The following is a 24,605-nucleotide window of genomic DNA, read 5'->3' as shown; positions in this document are numbered from 1 at the left end:
CCCCTCTTCTAAGGCGGCCGCATTCTGGACTAGCTGAAGCCGCCGGATGCTCTTTAAGGGCAGCCCCATGTAGAGCACATTGCAGTATTCCAGCCTAGAGGTCACGAGGGCGCGAGTGACTGTTGTGAGAGCCTCCCGATTCAGGTAGGGTCGCAACTGGCGCACCAGGCGAACCTGGGCAAATGCCCCCCTGGTCACAGCCGACAGGTGGTAATCAAAGGTCAGCTGTGGATGCAGGAGGACTCCCAAGTTGCGAACCCTGTCTGAGGGGTGTAAAATTTGGCCCCCCAGCCTGAGCGATGGAACACCAACCAAATTTTTGGGAGGGAAACACAACAGCCACTCGGTCTTTTCTGGGTTGAGTACAAGCTTGTTAACCCTCATCCAGTCCCTAACAGCTTCAAGTCCCTGGTTCATCACGTCCACCGCTTCATTGAGTTGGCACGGGGCGGACAGATACAGCTGCGTATCGTCCGCATATTGGTGGTATCTTATCCCGTGCCTCCGAATGATCTCGCCCAGCGGTTTCATGTAGATGTTAAATAGTACGGGGGACAGGACTGACCCCTGCGGCATCCCATATGTTAGGGGCCTCATGGTCGATCTCTGTCCCCTGACCAACACCGACTGCGACCTGTCCGAGAGGTAGGAGGAGAACCACTGCAAAACAGTGCCTCCCACCCCCACCTCCCGCAGTCGTCGCAGAAGGATACCATGGTCGATGGTATCGAAAGCCGCCGAGAGGTCAAGGAGAACCAGGATGGAGGCGTGGCCTCCATCCCTGACTCTCCAGAGATCATCGGTCAATGCGACCAAAGCGGTTTCTGTGCTGTAACCAGGTCTGAAGCCGGACTGGAAGGGGTCCAGGTAGTCGACTTCCTCCAAGGACCGCTGGAGCTGGTAGGCCACCACCTTCTCAACAACCTTCCCAATAAAGGGGAGGTTGGAGACTGGACGATAGTTGTTAAGTACGGCTGGATCCAAAGATGTTTCTTCCTCCATCCTTCACTGACCTCCTCAAATTACTTTCTGCAGGATCCACTTGGCTTAATCACAATGGAGCCACCCCTGTCACCCTCAACCTGAGCAACCCTTGCAGAGCTTCTGTTGGGATGGCCTTAAGGAAACGAGTGAACAGGCCCTCATTGCCCAGCATCCCTGTTATCAGCCAAGAGAGCAACTTCCTGAGACATGCATCAGGTGTGACATAAACATTCTGCCAGCTTTTTATACGTATCTCTTTTGCTTTTGCTATAATATGAATGGGAAAGGACTTCATAGACTTCATACATTTGTTTTGTAGGAAAAAGTTATAAAGAAGGGGCTTGTACTATGCATTATAATATTAGATGACTTCATGGCAACAGTAATGTCTCTCACTGGGTGAGAAGAGCCATTGTACATATATAAAACATTTGAGTGTAATTTTATGTTTACAGCTAATTCCCTGCCAGCAAATCTCCAACACTCTCCAGAATGGGAAGAGGACCTTGTAAATAGGGATGCCTTTGAGATAAGACCCTTGTCTCATCCAGAACACGAATTAACTGATGCTCTCAAGTGGCTCAGTAGCAATGATTGGTAAGGAAAGAAAGAACACTACTTTCTATGCTGCATGAAAGACTGTGGTGTCAAGACCTGGTGCAGGATGTACATTGTGCAGAAAGAACTGCAAGTCACTACCAGAATGTTAACATTTGTAATGTATGCATTAAAGGAAAGTTGGGTAGGAAGTATAATACAATCATGTATCATTTTGAAAAAAGAAATGTGTTAAAAATGGGGGAAATTGGAAAAAAGACAATGGAAAAAGGTGACAATATTCTCATATATGTGGGTTCCCCCAAACCACCTTATAATGTCTGTATGATGAGAATGCTATGGGGGCTGCAATCTTACACCGGGAAGAAGGGCAGCATGGGTAGATTTACTAATTTTTTCCCCTGTAGGGGGAAAACAAGTAGGTGCCCAATGGCAGGAATTCATGCCTCATTCCACCTCTTGTGATTTTCTTTCCATGGTGGTATTTCACAGTGGATCCCCATAACTCTGTGGCTCTTCTGAGATTTGGCTTTGCCAGGCACTGGAGCCAGCTGAGGTTGCATGGCTAGCTTTTTTCCCCCCTCATCAGATAAATCCAATTTAAGGAGAGGGAAAAAATAAGGAAGAGGGATGGGTTTTATGTAATTGTAATTTTTAGTGCTCCTTTCCAGAGCAGCTGGTGGGACTGGCCAGTTTAGGGGAAGAAGAAGCTGAAGCGGAGACATCTATAGAAGGTATTAAAAAAGTCAAGTTGGTGCCACCACTGAGTGGCAGGGCCCTGCTCCGCTTTTGCCAAATTGTGCATGTGCAATGCATATTTAAAAGGAGCTGGGATTAAAGGGCACAGCTGCACTTCTCTCCTCCACCATGCTCCTCCACAGTGTGTCATTTAACAGGAACGTGCAACTAAGTTTGGAAGGCCAGGTCCAACTGTAAGTATAGGTAATGAATAACATCAGACAAGCTGTCTGGGAACCATCACCCATCAGAACTAGATTCAGCAGTCCATTTGGATTGAAAAGACACAGGGCACTCCACATTTTGGGCAGAGAAGGACAATCCACATTTTGGGCAGAGAAGACTGCTTGTTTGAAAGAGGGGTCAAAGAGGCCAGCTATGTCAAAATTGAACCACCCCCTCTCACCAGAGGGAAATGGGATACAACATCATCTATCTCCACTGTATAACACAGTCCTTTCAAAAGTTCCAAGAAGGTTCCACACCCATTTGCATTACTCAGGTGACTCTGAATGTTTATGGGGATTCTCAGTCATCCAGATCATGGTTGTCCCAAAGGTGCTTTTTCAAGAGGCAACTGGACTTTATTGGGGTTTTTTCTTTGAAGATACTTTGCTTCTCATCCAAGAAATTGAAGAAACTTCTTGGATGAGAAGCAAAACATCTTCAAAGACACCCCCCCCCCCGAAAATCTAGTTACCTCTTGAAAGAGCACCTTTGGGACAACCATGATCTGGATGACTGAGAATCTGCATAGACATCAAGCTATCTGGGAGAATAAAAATTTCTTCAAAAAACCAAAGCATTGTTCAAATGAAAAGCATGAAAAGGAACACCCAGAAATGCAAATAGGTATAAAAACAGCATTTTGGTGGAGCAGATTGCTAATAAGTCTAAGACCAACAGTGAAACATCTTTAAATACACGAGAAGCAGAAAATCATAGAAACACATTGTATGACAAGGAAGTTAAAGGAATCCAATCATTTACTTTGGAAGTTATTACCTATCTTCACTTCTTTGGGGTCACCAACAGGCAAAGTTGTTAATGTGAGTAAGATGGTACTGGGGAGCATAGTATAATAAGAACAAAGTGGTGGCAAAAGTGCAAAGAATAAAAGCTTTCTTTTCTGGAGGAGAGCCATTCTGCTGCTCAGCCATTTCCAAGAATGGTGCCTGTTATGCAGAACTAGTAGATAAATCACCATCTCTTATTCAGCTTAATTCGCAGGGGATTCTGCATGGTATATACACTATATACACGGGCGATAAAATGTTTCTCCACCAGTAGTTCTAAAATCCACTGTATATGAGAACTTTTGAGTCTTTACTTTTCTATAGTTCTACCGAATTACTTTTGTGACATATCTCATTTTCACACACACAGTCTTACCTAGTATGAGAAATGAGGTTTCTGCAAAATGCCAGGTGAGACTAATGATTTCTCTTCTCTTTTTCCATCTTTGTGATAACTGCCTCTCAGGCACCTGAAGGAGAAAGGGCTCTTCAACATCATATGCTTGGCTACCTGCCATTCAGAAGTTCTGCAGGGTAGACTTCATGATGTTTCCTTGGCAGCTACAAAGGAGGTGGGAAACGAATATTTAACATATGTCCAATCAATCTTCTCTGGTGAATTACCTGATGCTTTCCAATCTGTTTCTATTTAGTCAGAATGTCTCCAAGCAGCTTTTATACTTTTGTGCACCTGTGTGTCTGCCCAATGTGCTATTTATGTTTATTTATACTAGAAAAAAGTTAATAAACTTTTTATTATCTTCAGGGTGGGAATAAAATTACAGGAAAACAAGGTATATAAAGTAATCAAATGTGCTCATATCTGTATTTGTATAAAACTGTTTTGAAAAACATGCTTTAAGGTAATGTACAATTTATTCTGATGAGGAGAAGGATAGGGGAGCAAAAGATGGAGAGAATGGAGCAGAATGAAGTGTGAAAGTCCATGGTTTCCTGCAGAAGATACCAAGGCCCTGTCTCTGCCAGTGCAATGTGATGGGGTGGAGCTCAGAAGTACAGTCCTCAGTGCCCTGTGCTTTGCAAATAAGTTTTCCTACACATGGTTAGCTTTTGGAAAACTGCTAAAAACCACATGGTGTTGGAAGGCTTATGAGGACCTGAGAATAATATGTTGATTGAAGATCATGACAGTTTTGATTTTAATGTACTTTTTAAAAAATTGTGGGTGTTCTATTATTTTCTTTTCTTTGTAAAATTCTTGTAAACTTCCCAGAATCCAATTGTTTTCAGCAGGGTTAAAATGGCTGGCTGGCTGGCTGGACAAGATTCAGTGGTTGGAAGTGCAGAGCTGTTCATCGGCTAGGCACATTTTTCGAACAGCTTCCCATCCTATGACTCTCCTAATATTTCTAATCAGGCGGGATGCTGAAAGTTGAATCCAAGTATATTTAAAGGGCTACTTTAGGGTAGGTTTTTGTATCTGGCTTGCATTTAACTTTGCAATCTAGTGATTTTTCCCCACTTCCCAATCTGTGGGAACATTTTGGATTCTTCTGCACTTACTATTATTAGCTGAGGCAAGGATTCAATAAGATGCACCCTGATATAGGTATATAGAGATACATCAGGCATATGCTATATAAGTTATTTACTTCCATACTGAAGTTACTACTGGTATAGAATCTAAAAATTATCTCTGTAATTTTCCCCTCAGCCCACGTGCCAGTGCTCCTCTCCTCACCTCACCTCATCTCATATTCCTATGGTCAAGGGAATTCTTCAGATAGCCAGGGACAGGGTACATCCAATTATGTTTTTTTACTGCCTGGTTGATTCAGGGGAGGTGCCTGTGAATAATATGAGAGAGGCTTGTCTTGAGAAATGTCTCTATTGTCACAAATCATTTAGGATTTTAAGATGTAAAATCGGTTCTTACAACTGTGAACATACGCTGTATTCAGTATTCAATTGTGCTTTAGACAGTAGCTAGAGAAGGACTATCATTGTATTCTGCAAACTGAGATATGCTTGTCGGGTAGCTTAATCGTGACAAATTTCCCAGACCTTAGACAGCAAAGTATAAGCTTAAGAAACATGTCTTACTGTGGAAGGATATATCTTTTGTCAAGTCTAATCGAAACAGGTTTAGAAATGCAGTGACAGATATTTTTCTGCATAGAAAGTATATGTTCTCTACTGAGTGATGATTTCTTCTGTGTAAGATATATGACATAGATACTGTGACAGTTTTGTATAACAAATACATTCTATATGTAAAATAAAACTGGCAAGTTATGTCAGAAAAGAGAAATTGAAATTGAATGTATTTTAGTTTTAGTATTTAGGAATAACGAAGAGTCAGTTTGGTGCAGTGGTTAAAGTACTAGGCTAGAAACCAGTGATTGTGAGTTATAGTCCTGTTTAAGTATGAAGCCAGCTGGAGGACCGTGAGCCTTAAAAGCTTGAGGCTTTCTATCAGTGACGTGTGGTGAGGTTAACGGCCGGTGAGGCAAGCGGGCAAAAGATGCCCTATGCCTGCCAGCACCAGCCGCCCCCGAAGCCCCGTACAGGCACTTTAAAGTGCATGCCGCTATGCCGGCCATACAGGGGGATCTGCTGTATGCCTAAAAGGCGCACCGGCACTTTAAAATGCATGCCGCCGTGCCGGCCATACAGTGGGACGTGTCCTGCTTTATGGCCGGAAGGCGCGCCGGCACTTTAAAGTGCATTCCACCACCCTGGCCATACAGCGGGACCACTGTATGGCCAGAAGCTGGCATGTCCCGCTCTATGGTGAGGCGGGTAAAACACACACACACACACACACACACACACACACACACACACACACTACTTATAATAATACAAATTAGAAATTACAATTACTTACAAATTACAATAATTTTGAATTCCTCCCCCCTCCCTCCGACCCAGGATCCACATACCTTTTCCAGAGGATTTCAACTCTCCTCTTGTCTGCCATGATGAAAATGTAAAAAATGTAAAAAGAAAAAGGCAAAAGCTGCTGCTGCCAGAGCCTCCAATGGATGACTCTGCTTAATTGTTTAAAAAAAGCCTCTAAAAAAAGTGCCCTCTGCAGGAAGAGGTGAGAGAACCACGTGTCTCCTTTGCAAAAGGAATTTTTCACCTTTTAACCCTTGCTTAACTCTGCTCAAGTGATCATAAAGATAGATTAAAGGAGGCACGTGGTTCTCTCGCCTTCTCCTGCAGTTAAGCACTAAGCAGAGTCATCCACTGTGACTCTGACAGCAACTACTTCAGCCGTTTTCCTTTTAAATTTGTTTTTCTTTTTCATGATGACACTGGTGAGGCTCTGCCTCCCCTGCCTCCCCTGACTGCACGTCCCTGCTTTCTATCAACCTTAGGAAGGATGCAAAGGCAAACCCCTTCTGAAAATGTTGCCAAGATAAGTGCGGGGTATTTGTCCAAACAGTTGCCAGTAGTCAACACTGACTTGAAGATACCAAAATAAATAATGAATAAAATATAAAAATCTGGATGTCTGGGTCATTAATGTTGATTATGAAGGATATAAAACAATAATTAGGAAAAGGGACTCTTCTGCTTATGTGAAATTGAGGAGCAATATACGATAGATATACAACCAAATGTGTGGACTCATAAATTTGTATGCATTAAATATACCTATTCTTACATACACTGTATATTAATGTCATGTTGTGTAGTTAAATTCTAACCTATTGATAACTAACCTATTGCATATCAAAACTAAAGTTTGATCAAAAGTAGTAGAAAATTCTTTGCCTTGTCAAATGCCTTGCCATTGAAAGTTATCCGTGGTTACCATTAAACCATTCCTTCATAAACATGGCTTGTGCACAATGATGAAGGATAATGGAATGTATTTGGTTTTTTTTTCTTGGAATCATAGTATGCTACAGTGATATGAATATGATATGTCTCGGGCCATCATGATGTAAAGCCTGGGTTTTCATATTTACATCCAGATATTGCCAGGAATATTTAAATAATATAGTCTGCAAAGCAATGTTGTGATGCAAGTTATATTGTTTGCCTGTCACCCTGGTAGAAGCTCATGCTTAGAGTGATATATGAACTCATTTATTATGGCTTAGTATTAAGACGCTAATGAATTTGTTTAAACAATGCCATCTCTCAGGACCTAGGAAGATGCCTTTTCTATCTCAGCAGCTGCTTTTTGAATAGCATTTCCCCAGAGATCCATATGGCTCCCACCCTGATGGTATTCAGAAAGTCATTAAAAACTTGAGTTTCCTCTTAGATCTTACTATGGGATGGTAGCATGACCAATCCCGTACTTGCATTTTCCATTTTCCTAGACCTAAATACTGTTTGGCCTGCTTATAAAACTCATATTGGATGTTGGGAGCTGGCTAGTTCTTGCATTCCTGGGAGTTAATTTCCTGGAGCTGCTTACAACCGACTTTCTGTTTGCTATATTTGACCGCTTAACGGAGAGGTTTTATTGCTCTCACTTTAAATCCTTCTAATAAAAAGCAAGAGCTAAGCAAAGTCACAAGCCAACTCCACACTTGTTCATTGTTTGAACAGCTGATAGGCTGCTATCAGCAGAGTTTTCAAAGGCCATTATGCTTCTTCTCTCAGCAAATATTGGGAAACCATTGGCATAATTTTGGTCTCCCATTTTTCTCTAAAATTATAATAAACTTAAAACTTTGTTCTGGAGTTTAAAAAGTGTTAGTCAAGATAAAGACAAGGCAATATTTGGCTGTCACATGGAATATGGCAATAAAGGTTTTATATTTCTTCCATCAAGAAATACTGTAGACCTGGGAGCATATAATACTTTTTGAGCAAGTACATATAATCCCTTGGTGCAAGTTCTCATGGAATTTGGAAAATATATTGTAAAAAAATGTATAATAAATGTCTGTATATAGAAGTAATATGCAGAAGTAGTATAAGAAAAATAAGAGCCAGTCTGGTGTAATGTTTATGGTGCTGGCCTAGAAACTAGGAGATTGTGAGTTCTAGTCTTGTTTTATGTGTGAAACCCAGCTAAGTGACCTTGGCTTAGTCACTCTTTCTCACCCCAATTCACCTCATAGAGTTGTTGTTATGAGGGAAATAGGAGAAAAAATGACTATGTATTTTTTGCTGTAAAGTAATAAGAGATAAAAATTTAATAATTAAATTAAATAAGAAATACTAGTTTTAGACATCTAATCCCTTAGACATCTAAGGGATTTTGCATATTGCTGAATTTTGGAGACTTTATTTGGATAAGAAAATGGCCCTGTATTGATTCTCTGGCTGTTGTTCTTTACGATTTGCAAAAGTATATTAGATCATATCACTTTCTTTTATCAGGTTAGCAACTTACGATCTAAAGTATCAAGGTTTGCTATTGGGACACTTGCGGAATTGTTCAGAGCTATGAAGAAGCACATGGATCAAGAGGTTGAGGAGATTTCTCGAGTCCTGCTTCAGAAGGCAGGTGATACTAGTGATTTCATCCAGAAAGCAGCTGACCAGTCCTTGGGGATCATGGCACAGAGTGTGACTCCTTCGCGAGCAATGACAGCCCTCATGGCCAATGGAGTGACGTATGTACATTGTCTTCTCAACTGCAATCTTGCTGGTCTATAGGCATGAGCAGTAAGTGCTAGCATTTACAAAAAAGAAAATTGTTGTAGGAGAATTCCATACCACTGAATTATTAGAGTAATTTTGGAAAATGTATAACCCTTCAGAGGTAGCTGACTAAGCTCCCAGCATTCTTCACTATTGAACACAATAATGGACATAATAGAGGGAGGCACAGAGTGTTATAGTTTAGCAGCACCTAGGGTGCGGAATTTTCCCTATCCCTGCCAGAGAATGGTTGACTTCTTTTGTATGAATCTACAAGTGGAAACCAGAAATTTGGCTTAGCATTGTAGCTCTTTGGACCTACGCTTATTCCTTAAACTGTTTGTCCATGAAATAGAATGGCAGAGAAAAACAGAAGCAACCCTGTAAATTAAGCTGGAAATTGTATTTGCCCATCATGGTAGATTGTGACTCCTTTTCTTTGCACAGGAGAGTGTTTTCCCACTCATACTCTTAAGAAAAGCACAAACTGTAGGATAAATGAAGGTGAGCTAGAAGAATTGTTGCTATCAGCCTACACTTTGGCAGGTTTCTACTTTGGCATGGAGACAAAAAACATGCCGTTTGTCTGACAACGATGATCATTTTGTTGCAGCCACAGAAACCCTCTCATTCGAAAATGTGCTGCTGGACATTTACTGACAGTCATGGAACAAATTGGGGCTGAGAAACTGCTTTCGGGGAACCGGGAGAGTACAGAGTTGTTAGTACAGACATTAGTGAAGATGGCTCAGGATTGCCATCAAGACACAAGGTAATAGCAGCAAATCCCATTTCCTCAATGAAGATGGAATTTTGTTTTGCGGTGATCTTAAAAAGATTTCCCTTTCCTCCATTAGATGTTATGGCCGGAAGATGCTGAACATGCTTATGTGTCACTCAAAATTTGATGGGTATTTGAAACAAAATGTACCATCACATGACCTGCGGGATGTCATGGCTGCAATTAAACAAAAAGTAAGTATGGAAGCCCAGGGATCATCTTGGTGTCAGGGTTCCAAGTAATAGGTCCATTGCAAACAAGAACTCGGAGATAGGTAGATTCCTCAAAGAATACCTTTATTGGAAATATCATATTGGCACATATCTGGTGAAAACCAACTGTGAGGGGTCCCATGATTTTCAACTAATTAAAAGTAAACGCCTTTCCCTCAACCCCAATCAGTCACATGGCCCAATCAAAGCAATATCTGCTGGTCTGGTGACATCACTCCTCCTTCCTCCAGCCATGTTTGAGAACGTCCTTGGTTTCCAAGATACAGTATTTTATTTTGACTACCTCAACTATCTCTAATCTCCCTCCCTATTCCTTGTTGCAGTTCAACTTCAGGGTTGACACTTGGAAATGCATAAATTGACAGGGGAATCAGAATATCTGATACTGTACATAGGCATTGACTTATAATTGAGTATTTTTCAGAAATGACATAAAGCACTAATATACTAGCTGCATTCACTTATAGGAGTAAAACCATTATTTTCTTAACTTTGCTTTATTAAATACATCCCAATTGGCAGATTTCACACAACTCAATACATTCACCATGGTTTCCAAGCCACAATGGCTGGTTTTATATAACATTCTTAGCCCAAATCAGCCAAATGATTTAACATAAAGTATGAATTAGTTGGCAAGAACAGATGTGTGTGTGTGTTTGTGTGTGTGTGTGTGTGTAATTGACCAGAATGTTAAAATAACTGAGTGACTTTATCTGTATAGGGGACAGAAGATTCAGCCTCCCAAGCTACTTCTGCCAAAAGTTACCGAGGATCAAAGAATGGCAGTTTGACAATCTCACTGGACAGCCTATCTTCGGCTGAAGGGTATGCTGGGAGCATCATTTGGTTTTGAGATTAGCCGGATTTTGGAAAGACACAGAGCATGTTGCTGGGAGACATGCTGTATTTTATTATTATTTTTTTAAAAAAGCTCAGTTGCCCATTATATTCCACATGCATGTTGAGAAGCTAGAGCCATGATGGCGAACCTATGGCAAGCATGCCAGAGGTGGCACGCAGAGTCCTCTCTGCCAAATCTCCATGGCGTTTCTTTTGGGAGCTTCTGTTTCTCTGCAAACAATGAAACAGAAGCTCATGAAAGAAAAAGATCTTACCTCTTGATGCGCTGCTGGTGTTGGGATGCCTGCCTCCCGCTAGTCTTTGGGTCTCTGCTATGCAATGTGTGCATGCATGTTCACATGTTTGTGCATGTCCATGTGTACACCTTTCAGTTTGGCCAAGTGCAGTTTGGGCACTTGGGGTCTAAAAGATTTGCCATCACTGGGCTGAAGTCAAGGGAAAGGCTTGTTCCCTTTCCAGAGTCTTTCCTTTGTGGTTGTTTTAAGCACAATTCATTTGCTTGAGATGCTTGATGTTTTCCTCATAATGTCAAAGTTCCGAGTAATGAACCCAACCAATTCAGCAACTCTTGAGACTTTTAGCTTTCTCAAAGAACTGCTTTATTGAGTCCATCATTTCGACATAGTTGAAAAACAAACCAGCTCTGGCTATTTCCCACGCTTTCAGTATAATTAAAGATTAGACAGCTCCCTCCCTCCTTGTCACAGGTCATGTTGTCCAATTAGGTGTTCTGGCGTCTCCTTGTAACCTCTTCCAGTCTCTGACCAGCACCTGTTAGGATGACCTTGGTTCCCATGAGATAGTAAGTTCTTGATGTCTGATCTGACATTCCAAAGCTCCCTCCTTGCCCGCAAAGTGTGTCAAGGTGAGAAATGGAGAAAATGGCTAGGAGACGCCCAATTCATTTCAGAGTTGACATGTAGTTTATGCTGAAAACCCTTAATTTAGGAGAGACGACTTACTTGTGAAAAATTTGTCTGTCCTCTAGAATAGGGATCTTCAAAGGTGGCAACTTTAAGACTTAAGCATGGTTGGCAAAGGAATTCTGGGCATTGAAGCCCACAAGTTTAAATGTTCCAAGTTTGGAGACCCCTGCCCTAGAACAGAGCTTCTATATCCAGGCAGCACACCTTCAAGTAAATTTTAGATGACAGTGAAGCATTATTTGGCTGTGTCTCTTTGTTGCTTCTATATAGGGAGCGAATCCTCTTCTCTCTTCTTTAGAATATGTATAGGTTTTCTTCAAAGTCTGCCATCTCACAGAAGCAAATTGCCAGCTGAATTTACTATTTGTCTTCCCACTCTAGCTGCAGAGGGAGCTTGATGGCTTGGGGAGAATGTTTTGGAAATGCATACTGCCTGCTTGCCCTTTGCTGCACAGCTCCACACCTGGTTGAAGTCATCTCTTTTGGCACTGAGTGAGCGACATCCTCTGGATGGCATTGCCTGGAGCATGAAATTACACATTTTAGGAATTAGCAGGACTAGCAGCAGTAACAGAGCAGCAACGAATAAAGAAAAATGGGATGTTTTACAGAAAGAGAGAAGGAATCTGCTAATTCATAACTGAGGAAAAATATAGGATTTTTTTTAGATTCTGTATTTTTAATCATTTGAAATCATTTGCAAAACCAAAAGTAGAGTCTCTATTTTCCAGACTTACTGTTGAAAGTTACAAATTGTTCTTTTTGTTTGTGGACTCCTGCTCTTCTTACCCCCATTTCCTTTGTATAATTCATACTCTTATTGTTGTTCTGGACTGCATATGAGTTCTTTAGCCTATTCCGGAAGGCTAAAAGGATACTTTATCAAAGAGGTATTAGCAAAGGACATATAATGGACAAAGAAGAAGGGGCAGTCCTGTGAGGGGCGGTAGAACCCATTCTACCTTCTAGCTTTTATATCCATTAAGTTTATCTGAAAACTTGGGCTGAGCATCTACAACTCTTGATACTTCTTTTTTTAATGCTATTTTGGCCTCTAACAAAAAGAATAGCATGCCTGATCTTATATTAAATCAAGAGGACCACCAGATATGTTTGAAGGAGATGTATTCTTGCTCTTGATTGGTCACTCTGTGGTGAAGATTGGGCTGTTGCAGCATTTTTCTCTCTGCAAGGCATAAATCAGATTAGGTCAGTGGTGGGCTTCAGCTGGTTCGGGCCAGTTTGGTTGAACAGGTTGTTAAATTGCTAGCTGGTCTCACCCCTTCATGCCCTGCACCTTTCAGGCATCCCCCTGTGCCCCATTTTGGCTCCCAGGTAAGTGCAGAGAGATCTATTAGACCCAAAACAGAGCACATGGGGGCGCAGCACGTCCCCCAGTCTGTTTTTGCTTCCAGGAGGCTGCAGGGAGGCCTACTTGACCCAAAATGGGGTTTGGGTGTGGGGATGTGGCACTGCGCCCCCATGGTCCATTTTTGCTCCCAGGAGGCTGCAGGAAGGCCTACTAGGGGAGTGGAGATGAAGCATTCCCGGGGGCTGCAGGGAACTCTACTAGGTCTACTAGGCCCAAAATGGGGTACAGGGGGACACCCATTTTTGCTCCCAGGGAGTGCAGGAGGCCAAGTGCTGCCTGTCACAACCCCAGCTGGGCATAGAACTGGTTGTTAAATTATTTGAATCCCACCACTGAATTAGAGTCTCTTAAATACAGTGTACACATTAAAAGTCACACAAAATCTGTGCCAAAGGCACTCTTTTATCAGCTTTGATTGATAAACCAGTTGTCTCCCTATCTGGAGAAGAAAGATGTACATCATTTTCATAATGATCTCAAATCTGATTTTGGTAATTCATTCTTTTGGGGAGTATATTTTTATTATTTTTACGAAGTGACCAAACATTCACATTATATACAACTAGTCTCAACCATTAACTATTAGCCAACTTAATACATTGTCTATTCTTCTGTCCAATCACAATATATAGTTTGTTGCAGTCTTGTCACTTTATCCTATACCAATCATAAAATCTGTTCCAGACTTCAAAATATTCTGTTTCCCCTTTATTTTTAAGTTCAAAAGTGAGCTTATCTGCTTCTACACAGGCCAACACTTTTCTGATTATATCTAGCTCTGATGGCATATTTCTTTTTTCCAATATTTTGCATAAGTTATGTGCGCCACAGTTAGTACATGTATAATTAGATAAAGTGTATAAAGTGTATAAAGCTATACTATAGCTATTATTACATTGTACATAGCACTCAAAATTTAACTACATTTAACTAAAATTTATTGTGACATTTCATTTCATCATCCTGTATTCTTCCAGAGATAGTGTAGTCCAATATCTCTTGCCATTTGTAAAGTTTGTATTCTAAGTGTTTTCTTGATAAGTCTTATGTGGACTTCTCTTAAAAACCTGTTGTTCATTGTATGTCTTATAAGAATTTGAAACCCTCTATCTGCTCTTTTTATCAGCTTAACTTTTGTTATCATTGGTGCTTCTGCCGAGATTACTCTCATTATTTCTGCCAAATTTTCTCTCCTTTCTTCCTCTATTTTCTGACATTTGAAATAAAATTCCGGTTCATTGATTTCTCCTTTCTGTATTTCACACTTGTCATTTCCCTCCACTCTCAGTTTGCTGTCAGTGTCAACAATTTTCTTATCACTTTCATATGTCTCTGTCATTTTTTTCAACTCTGTCCTCAAACTTCATCTCTGTCCCCATACTTTCTGTATTTTGATCTATAATTTCAAATCTCTTTTCAATTCTCTCTGTAATTATTAATTTTTTTTGAATTTCTAAGAAAATTCTTTGCAAAGTTAGTGCCTTTTCTTCTTCACATTGTGCCATTTTACGGGTTATAAGCACTGCCAAAACATCCGAGACTTTTTAGGTCAAACAAATTCAGTGAAGTTTTTCAAATCAAAGCTTTCTCTTTCCTTCAAAGGAACACAAAACGTTTTCCACTGAGCCTTTCAATAAACAAAGCTTCTAGCTTTATCAGATATTGCAAAGCCTCTAGCCACTAGATGGCAGTGTTACCTCTTTTCCATCTGTTTCTGCCTCTCTCTGTAAACACCAAGTTCTGAGAGAGGTAAAAAAATGTTTAAAAATTACGCTTCATCCAAGCTTTACGAGAGAAGAAGCTTTTAATCTACAAATACAAAAAATGGAAAAAGTATAGAGGAAGAATGAAAAAAAGAAACTAGTCCAGCTTAAAGGTAAGAGGCATCCATAGAAAACAAGCAAAGTTAAGGTAAAAAAGATAACACGATAATTTTAGACCAGGGTTAATTCGCTGCTTATTTTCTTCTGTCTTCAGTTTTATTTTAAATTCCAATTCTTTTGGATTTTCTCTTCTCTAATAAAACATTTTCTCACCATTTCGACACCACTCCAGTACTGATTCTATTTCAGAGGCTTGTCCCAACCTTCTGCATCCATTTAGGCTGCTTCTCTTGTAGCTGGCAAAAAGAGCTTTCTCCTGGATCAATCAGGGGCTTTGCGATGCCCCTCAGATCAGCAGGACGTGCTCTTCTCTATCACTGTTCCTTCACAACAGTTTAGGTGCAAAAGGACCATCCAGGAACAGAGATATCTCCAGCAATTGTGGAGCCCCAAGATTGCATGTCGTGCTGTTGTGACGTCAAGCCCCGCCCCCTCTGTAGAACATCTTATAAAGATTTTCTTTATATGCCGTAGCCATTGTTAGTTTCTGTTTAAGTATTTAAGTACTTCATGTCAATTTATTTCCAAGACTAATTAAAACTCTTAGTTTGCTGTAGAAAATCTTATACAGTTTGAGTTCATAAAACCTATAGTGCTGCCTGCTTCTCTATCATCTGCCTCCTCACACCTTCAGGACTTTTGCAGATCCCACTAGAGATCTGTCAAATATCAACAATTGCCTGGGAGAGGAAGCTTTTAACAAGACATTATTGGCTTATTTAGAGTTCAAAAGTTTTTTTAATGGTACTAATTGTACTGCACTGTTTTTAATTGCATGTGTTTTTTTTAATATTATATAATTAATTAGCTTGATCTCTTATATGCTGTTCAGAATCAATGAGGAATAGGTGGCCATGCACTTGTAAACTCAAGGAAATAAATTAAAAGAATCCCATGTCCAGCTTTGTCTAGTTTACTGTACGATTCTGAAGTTGATTCAGAGTTGTCCATCTTGCATCTGGAATGACTCATGAAGGTTAAGTGAACATGGTTTGACTTGCATGATATATTTGGCATACTGCTAATTGTGTGTCCTTTCAGGGCTTGATAAAATTATTTACTGTATTATAATATGGTTGGCAAATATGGTGAAAAGCTTTTTATTTTTCAACTCCAGGTCTACCTTAGATGTTCTTAATTTTTCGCAACCTTCAGCTCGTTGCTCTTCACTTCGCAACATAGAAGTAATGGAACAGCTGAAGGAGCTGAACAAACTGCTTGTGGCCAAGGAATTTCAGATTCGAATACATGGGATAGCCTTACTAATGGACCATTGCAAGAAGAACCCACACTTTGTCTCTTCAAATATTGTGCAGGTATCCCTTATGAATACCACTAATTAAAACATAAGTATTTATTAAAGTTGCAAGGGCAGCATCATCGTAGCACCCAGCCAGATGAATTAATTTTACTCTTTAAAAAAAACCTTTTCTCCAATTTACTATTTTTTATGAATAATTATTTATAATAGTTGGGGCCCATGGATTCTCCTGGTTGGCGATCCAGTTCTGCTTTATCTTGTTAACTGTTAAAACATCAGGAATAGAAACAGTTCTGCTTTCATCTCATTGAGAGACTGATACTATTAGTCATAGGAACATTAGCATATTTCCTTTACCTCTTGTTTTCCACCCTGAAGGTATACAAGTTAGAAAGGGAGCTTTCTTTCATACCATATAAAAGGGGTGTCAAACCCGCGTCATCATGGCATTGTCATGTGACATATTGCAACTCTTTTCCCCTTTGCTAAACCAAGCGTGGGTGTGGCCAGCACGTGATGCTTCTAATCCATGGGGCGTGAGTTTGACACCCCTGCCCTATAATATCCTTAATGAAGAAGTTATTCTATTACACCTTAAACATTAATAATTTTACGTTTACAGCTGTGATCTTATGCTAAATGTGGGCCTTGGTGAATGAATTGAAAGATGGTTGATTTGTTGCAAATGACCTCTATTAACATTGATAAATGAGGGTGAATGCAAGAGATATTTTACTGGCAAAATATATTAAAGCAAAATTTTTATGAACTGGCTCATAACTTGGAAGAATTCCTATGTTTCTATATAGATATATTTATGGTAGAATTAATTTGCTTATTTTCTTAATATTAACAGATTTTTGATACTTTTACACCGAGGCTTCAAGATTCCAACAAGAAGGTGAACCAGTATGCATTAGAATCAGTTGTCTCCATGATTCCAGTGCTTAAAAACGGCTTTAATCCAGTCCTGTTCTCTGTGATGACTATAGTGATGGACAACTTAAACTCAAAGAATTCGGGGATTTACAGCGCGGCAGTAAAGGTTCTGGACACAATGATTACTTACTTAGGTAATGGTTATCTACTTGCAAGATATGTGCATTTTTGTGTTTGCTGTTATATCATATCTTTCAGCCCATCAGAGAAAAAGACTTACAGAATTTTAAAGAAGGGAGACTATGAATGTGCTACTTAATATATAGTTTTGGGGCCATACTTCATTTGAGTTACAAATTACATCCAAAGTCTCCCAAACTGTAGATCACAGTATATGTGCATTTACTTTCACATATAAGTTTAGAATAAGTGATGTAGAGCAAATCCCCCCCCCCACAGTTTTAGTTAGCAGTGGTAGAATAGTTTGATTAGTGTGTGTGTCTGTGTGTGTGTGTCTTTTCAAATCATTGTCATCATTGACTCCTGATGACTGCCTGGACAAGTCCTGCAGGTTTTTTTGGCAATGTTCTTTGGAGGTAATTTGCCATTGCTTGGGGTTGAGAGAGAGTAACTGGCCCAAGGACACCCTGCTGGCTTTGTGCTGAAGGCAGGACTAGAACTCAAGAGTCTTCCATTTTTTTAGTTAGGAATCTTAACCATTAAACTTCTGTTTGCTGGATAGAAAATGAACTCATCGGGCCACACAAACAAGTGAAACTCCATCCCCTGGATGCAGGCAACCACACTCCCTCCAGTCCATGGAAAAATCTGTCACAATGGAATCGGTTCCTGGTGCCCAAAATGTTGGGGGCCGATGGCCTAACCAATGGCCAGTATATCCTCTAGAATTTCAATGACCTTGATGACCTTCTGAAAGATGTCAAAGACTTGACTCTTCCAATAAGCATTGGACATGGGTGTTAGCTAGACCCATTTAATGCAATGACTGTTTTTTTTTTTTTTTTGGATTTGTACATAGTGCTTGCTTTTTGTTTTTAATTATTAATGTGGTTGTATGATTGATAGCTATCTACCCATAGTCACATCTTGACTAGGCAGCCTTATAAATTGTCATATTTTTTTAAAAAAAATAAGTTTGGTAAGTTTGAATCCTGGTTTGCTTTTTCATTGCTTACTGTATGATGTAAAGACAGGGTTTTTTTGTGGTTAGTGTATGGCTCCATGTATTGTGCAAATCTACAAATTTCAGGGACAAGGTTATGTGTGTTGTGTGAATATAGCCCATGAGTTATTTTGCTCTTGATTTGAGGACAATCGCCCAAATAAGCTTCTTCTGTGCTGGCTTTATAGAAGTCCTAACTTATGAGCTTCATCCAGCTCATTCTCCTATCTCTAATCCATAAATATCTCCAATACATACTCTTCTTCTTCAAAGAAATTTATAGTTTACTGAGCTCATTTCTGAAGAACAAACAAGCATAAATCCATGTCTAAATGACGGCTTCTTTCAAACATTGTTCTCCAAAGGCAGAAATTGCAATTGCCAATAACTACAAAACCAAGGACTGCTGTAAATTTCATACCATATAGATTTATATCAATATGAAAATACTATACTGGGTGAATAGGCCAGACGTATTATAGGATTTCATGAATCACGACTGAAGTGAGTACTAACATACAGATGTCCTAGTAGATTTACTTATATCCAAACCTGTCATATTTCTGCCTATATTGAAGAACATGAGCACTGAATTTAGAATCAGACATTAATTTTACTGTGTTGTAATTCTGAGGAATAGCTAATGTACGCCATTGTAGAACTACAGCTCCCAGCTTCTATAGGAAACACAGTCAATGCTGGGAGAAGCTATTAGTTCCAGTTCAGCAACATGTGCACAGGTTGCCTATACTTGGCTAGAGATTTGAGCATGCACAAAATGTATTTTCTCCTTTTATATAAATCCTTTGCTTCTTTTACACTGGACCCCAGTGGATTGTTTCTGAGAAAAATAACCCTGATACTGGAATTAAGTTTAAAAATGTCCACCGATACTTCTATGGATCAGGATAATTAACAGTCTGAAAATTATCATTCTTTGTATAAATTTTGATTTTGGAATAACATTATTTTCCATCGTTGACTGTACTGGGAACCCCTTATCTTATCTATGGATGCTTTAGGAGCTTCCACCACAAGAGGACAGTACGTGTATACATTTCTTCGTCTTCCAGGGAACATATAATTGCCATTTATAAGTATGGGGCTCATATGACCTTGGAAATCACAGGTTTAGATTTTACTGGACACAAATTTTTGGATTTGAAAAATATAATAAGCTGTTAGCTTTTTTAGTTTTTGAAACTTAATAAAATTCTTAAAAAATAACTGGCTTCATGAATGTGGTTAACTGATTGTAATATCATGATATGGATATTTCCTGGGAGTTCCTGGTTTCGATTTTCATTACTTTATATGTTCATTTTCTTTCTTGGTACTATTTTCCTTGCAGTAACATATAAAAGTATACAGAAACCTTCCTTACACGAATTTTATGAAAAGTCTATTTGAATCAGAATATCAAATGGAGATAGAGAAACTCTCCCATTTCTGTCAGAGCAGCAAGAAAAATTGTTTAATGCAATAATAATCATCAGCAATACTTTTTAAAGATATACAATTAGCTTTACATTTGCAGAACGGTCCTATTTGCATGGATTCAAGAACAAAACTTTTTCAAAAGGATGTGTCCTCTGACTGTATTTCAGGATTTGTTGTTTTTTTCATCTGGTACCTGATTCTTCACTTTGTGAAGGCTGGCTGCAGATGATTAAAAAAAAACATTGCTGTCAAACATTGCACCTCTCCATTTCTTGACCTTCTGGGAAAGCAGCTCTAAATTAATCTCCTACCAATAGCTTATTGTGGCTTTCATGAGTCTCAGATTTTTGAAATGTACAGCACATCTTTCTGGAAGACAGAAAAGGAGAAATGTGCCATGCTTTTCTTTAGAATGAGTTTGGAAAGTTGTTTTTACAAGTGAACTAAAATCTTTAAAGATATTAATAAGCGGGCAATGAGCATCAATAATTAACACCTATTCTCCACATTCGATATTAGCATTTCAAAGCAATTGTTCTTCCTGCTGCAGCAAATGGTGATACTTTCCATTAATCACTAAAAGGACAAGAGTTGCCTTCCTCAACACACACATCATCCTCTTCCTCAGCACACACATCATTCCTCTTCCATCTGTCACAATGGATATTATTGATCAGAACATGATTATTATTATTATTTGCTCCTTGCTATTTTGTTCTCTTTGATTCTTCTTGACTGCATAACATGAGAAGGAACAAGTTAGGAAAATATTCTTTTTTTAAAAACAACCAGTCAACAAATCAACATTTGTCACATTTAATTAATGTGTATTTATTTGCCACCAGTATGATGGCTTGGAATAGATTCCACTTAAAATCAAGTAGGCATGCGACCTATTCACTAAAGGCTGGACTATTGTTAAATGCCTGATCCTGGATTGTCAAAAGCCAGCTAACACACAATCCGACCCAAAATTACTTCTAATGGTATTGGTTGTTATCTGAAGCAGGAATTCCATAGTCCTATGGCAATCCACCAAAGCTACTTCATATTTCTTTATAAATTGGCATGGAAGAACCAGAGGTCATACATCTTTTGCATCCAACACTTGCATAATTGTTGAACGAACTTTAACAAAAAGGCAATACTCCATCTTGAAGAGTTGTAGATGCCATCTTGAATACATTAGAACATTGTTCAATAAAATAAATAGTTTGTTCAGTAAAGGCATACTAAACAAATGATGTTTCTTCACTAGGCTTTTTAAATATCCTCATTTAAAATAACTTGCATTTTTAATAGTGTGAAATGGATTATTTCGCACTATTAAAGGAGTGTTGATTACATTTGGATGCATTGGGAAAGAATGTCTGGCCAAGCAGATCCATTGATGCCTCATTTGATTATTTGCAAGCAAAAGCAAATCATATGAACTTCAATACTATGATTGCTAACTGTTTTGTTATTTCTGTTTGTAAGTTGATTTCACAGGAGCAGTGTCAGAGACACAATGTTCATGTATTAGTCATATTGCTTCAAGCTCAATACTTCCCCAAGCCTTCAATTCAATTCAATTAGTTACTAGGGATTCTGGTTATTGTGGCCCCAACACATTGGAAGAGTGCTAGTTGGAGAAGATTGGCATATGTTTATGAAGGACAGTAGCTTGTAGGAACAAAATCTAAATTTGCAAAAACTGTCTCTTCTCAATTCAAGTACAACATAACATGAAATTGTTCATTGTTTATTATGTGGTAATTTATGTAACCTCCCACAATCATTCTTGATTGGTCCATAATATCCAAACAATATGTTTGTCCCTTTCAGACAACCTGTTGCTGCTTCAAATATTTGCTAGCAGGGTGCGTTTTCTCACTGGCCGAGCTCTGCAGGACATCACGGATCGTCTGGCAGGTTAGAAAAGACTATGTGCAGTGTGGCATTTCTTCTGAACAATATTTCTGATAACAGTAGGAGGCAAAGAGCTCCTTTATTCACAGCTCAAGGCAGTATATTTCTATTTGCAACTTTTCAAACTTGAAATGAGAAATGCCTGCTTATTGAGTATATGGGCCAGGTCTTTCTCTGGAGGATCTCTGACTTATTAGCACAGGTATGTCTCAGTCTTAGAGGTGTTGTTTCTAGCAGCACACTGGCAGGACAGTCACTTGGAAAAGATTGGTATAAAAATAAGTGGAATCAGTTGGGCTCATGTCTCCAAAATAGAGAAGAATAGCTTGCAAAAATATATATGGTACATGATTTACTCCACAGAGATTTAAATGTCCCATTCTACTTGTTGAGGGTATTCAACTGAATGTATTTCTAAATAAAGATGCAAAATTGTTTTTCTGAAAAATTCTGTGTCAAGTTTATAAATATTGGATAGAATCAAATATTCCACTTCAGTTGAATTTTAGATACAAACCAATAAATAGGTGTTGTTTCTACTAGCATTTTCTTTCTCCTTTATTCTTTGAATTTTTAATATAGTATAACAGTTCTGGTTTACAATAATTGGAAAACAGTAAAGAAACCATTGAACAAGAAATTGATATAAGCTCTGACAAGAAATCGAATTCAAAACATAATATAAAGGTTTAGAATATACAACTACAATTTAAGAAACTCTATTTTTTTTCTCCTAAGAAGGAATGACAGGAAGAAGAGAGTTGTAGATAGAACATTCTCAGTAAAATAAACTGGTTTATTAATTTGGTTTCTTGGACCAAAGTTGTCATATCCTTTCCAGGCATTTGGATGACTCAGGAATTATTTCTGAAAACTGGTACCTTGCCCTTGTTCCAAACCAATTGCTATGATCTCTTTAATCTATTGGGCAATGGAAGCAAAGGTTTGCCAGAGGTCCAATCCACAGCTGTGAGAACAGATCACAAACTCCTTATATCAGAACCCCAAAAGTGAAACTATAGTTCCTTCAATGTATGCATCCTAAAGCTTATCATGATCATTTTTCATTGGCCACTGAGATGTAATTGGACTCAAGATATCCTCATCAGATATCACTAAAAGGTCACTGGTGTCACTGGTGTTTTGACTCATGGAGTATGCTTTAACTTAGTGTTGCAGTTTAGAAATTTGATATGGACATTTTAAATAAGTCTCTATTTGAAATAGATAACCAAGCCATCTATTATGCTGTAAATCAATCACTAGAAACAGATTCAAGAGCAATAATTTTTCCTGGGGCAAAAAAGCATTGGAGCCACAAAACTGCAATGATAATTATTTAAGATCAGCAGAACTTCCAATTACCAGAATTACCAAATGGCTTTATAAAAAAAACAGTATTTACCCTACTCCTCTAAACCACAGTTTTATACAGTATAAATGAAGTGGCACAACAATGACAGCACAGACTTGTTATTGAGGTACACTTTCTCTCTCTATTTTTTTTTACTGCTTATGAAATGTTTTGAATGAAAATAACATTCTTTTTAAAAATTTCTATGGACTGTGCATATCCACTTTTTAAATTAATCAACAGCTATATTTTCAGTTTAAAATTTGAATACATAGCTCTTTAGATTTGATGTAATAAACTGTCCTCCCAAATATTTGAATGAATAATGAATAATTATATTTCTTGAAAACATATATGAACCATTATGCCATAAGCATCCTAAGCCACAGACCAGAGTAACTTGCAAAAAATATCCAGAGGATGTCCTAGAAATTATTATTTAGAAGTTATTATTAGTATAGCTTTTTCAATAAGCAATGAATTTAGCATACATTGTTTCATAAGTCTAACATCAAACATATACGGTGGGTCATTATAACTCACCTTGCAGGCTAAGTGACAGCAATTTCTTAAAGTCACCACCAGGCCCATAGCTGCAGTGAGAAGCCACAACAAAAATAACATTCAAAATTTAGCCAGTGTCTTTCCCCTATCCAATGGCCAATTCACCACGGCCAACTTGCCATAGCCAACTCGCCAAGAGACAACTTGCTGAGGGTCAAGAGTTACATTAATATCAAAGATATAGTGGAATAGAATCATTAGAGAATGGATGCAAGAGGAGGGACCAAATGAAATGTGAATGACAAAAATTAAAATATTTTTTTATTTCTTTTAAATAATTAAATTGAATAGTTAAAATTATCCTGCGGTGAATTGTCCCATGGCAACAGTGAGTTGGCCGCAGAGAGTTGGCTGTGGCAAATTGTCTCATTCTTCATATGAAAGGTTCATTGCAGTCTACTTCAACCATCCAGGTATCTAAGCCAAATGCATCGAGTTGGGAAAGGCTGGTGTTTTTGGCAAGGAATTCATAAAAAAATTAGGTTCAAATCATATTTATGGACAGTTTTTGTTTCCAACCTACTGTATTTCGACTTTCCTAGCTTTTAAGTTTGTACATTTCTTTAATAGTCACATGTATGTGTTCTGTCACTGGTTTCTGCAGCTGACTGTACATACATGAAGTCTGTGTCCCTATGTTATTGATATTAAATCTCCACTTTTCGGATGGTCTCATTCTATATAACCATGCAATGTGCCTTTTGAGGCAAAGTGGGTCAGACTACACACTGATCAGATGAGATGTGTGTCCTTCTCAGCACAGAGGCTTTCTAGGCTAGGTTTCACCTGAATGATTTTTTTCTAATAATTTTTGGAGCTAGTCCCTGTTCCTCATGCAATGTGCTGCTGTGGCACATAATTTGCATCTCAGATTGTGGTACCCTATCAATAGTCAAAATCTCAAATAAATAGCAATAGTACTGGCATTGTACTAGCCTAAAGCACTGAAAAGTTTATTTAAACAGTCATACCTTATGTTCTATTACTTGAAAGAAGTTTCCATGGATATTTCCATGGGGATTAATTTCAAGAATTTTAGCAATTCTGCAAGATTACTTGTTCTATTATAAATCTTATT

General features: G+C 38.7%; 1 protein-coding gene across 1 annotated transcript in view; it reads left to right on the top strand.

Moving 5' to 3' along the window:
- The window catches only part of TOGARAM2 (TOG array regulator of axonemal microtubules 2), a 62,114-nt gene that overhangs the window by 34,806 nt on the left and 2,703 nt on the right, over positions 1–24,605 (top strand). Inside the window, exons 10-19 of the mRNA XM_087717889.1 lie at positions 1,036–1,200; positions 1,440–1,581; positions 3,763–3,868; positions 8,613–8,848; positions 9,490–9,648; positions 9,734–9,851; positions 10,615–10,718; positions 16,053–16,251; positions 17,053–17,269; positions 21,526–21,612. Coding sequence (XP_087574015.1) covers positions 1,036–1,200; positions 1,440–1,581; positions 3,763–3,868; positions 8,613–8,848; positions 9,490–9,648; positions 9,734–9,851; positions 10,615–10,718; positions 16,053–16,251; positions 17,053–17,269; positions 21,526–21,612 — 1,533 coding nt within the window. The remainder of the gene's footprint in view (positions 1–1,035; positions 1,201–1,439; positions 1,582–3,762; positions 3,869–8,612; positions 8,849–9,489; positions 9,649–9,733; positions 9,852–10,614; positions 10,719–16,052; positions 16,252–17,052; positions 17,270–21,525; positions 21,613–24,605) is intronic.

Source organism: Thamnophis sirtalis, unplaced genomic scaffold (genome assembly GCF_051295495.1).
Source record: "Thamnophis sirtalis isolate CommonGarterSnake01/CBP01778 unplaced genomic scaffold, rThaSir2_p1.2 scaffold_6, whole genome shotgun sequence".
Classification (NCBI taxonomy): domain Eukaryota; kingdom Metazoa; phylum Chordata; class Lepidosauria; order Squamata; family Natricidae; genus Thamnophis; species Thamnophis sirtalis.
The sequence above is the reverse complement of the archived record's forward strand: the minus strand, read 5'-3'. Positions and strand labels throughout refer to the sequence as shown.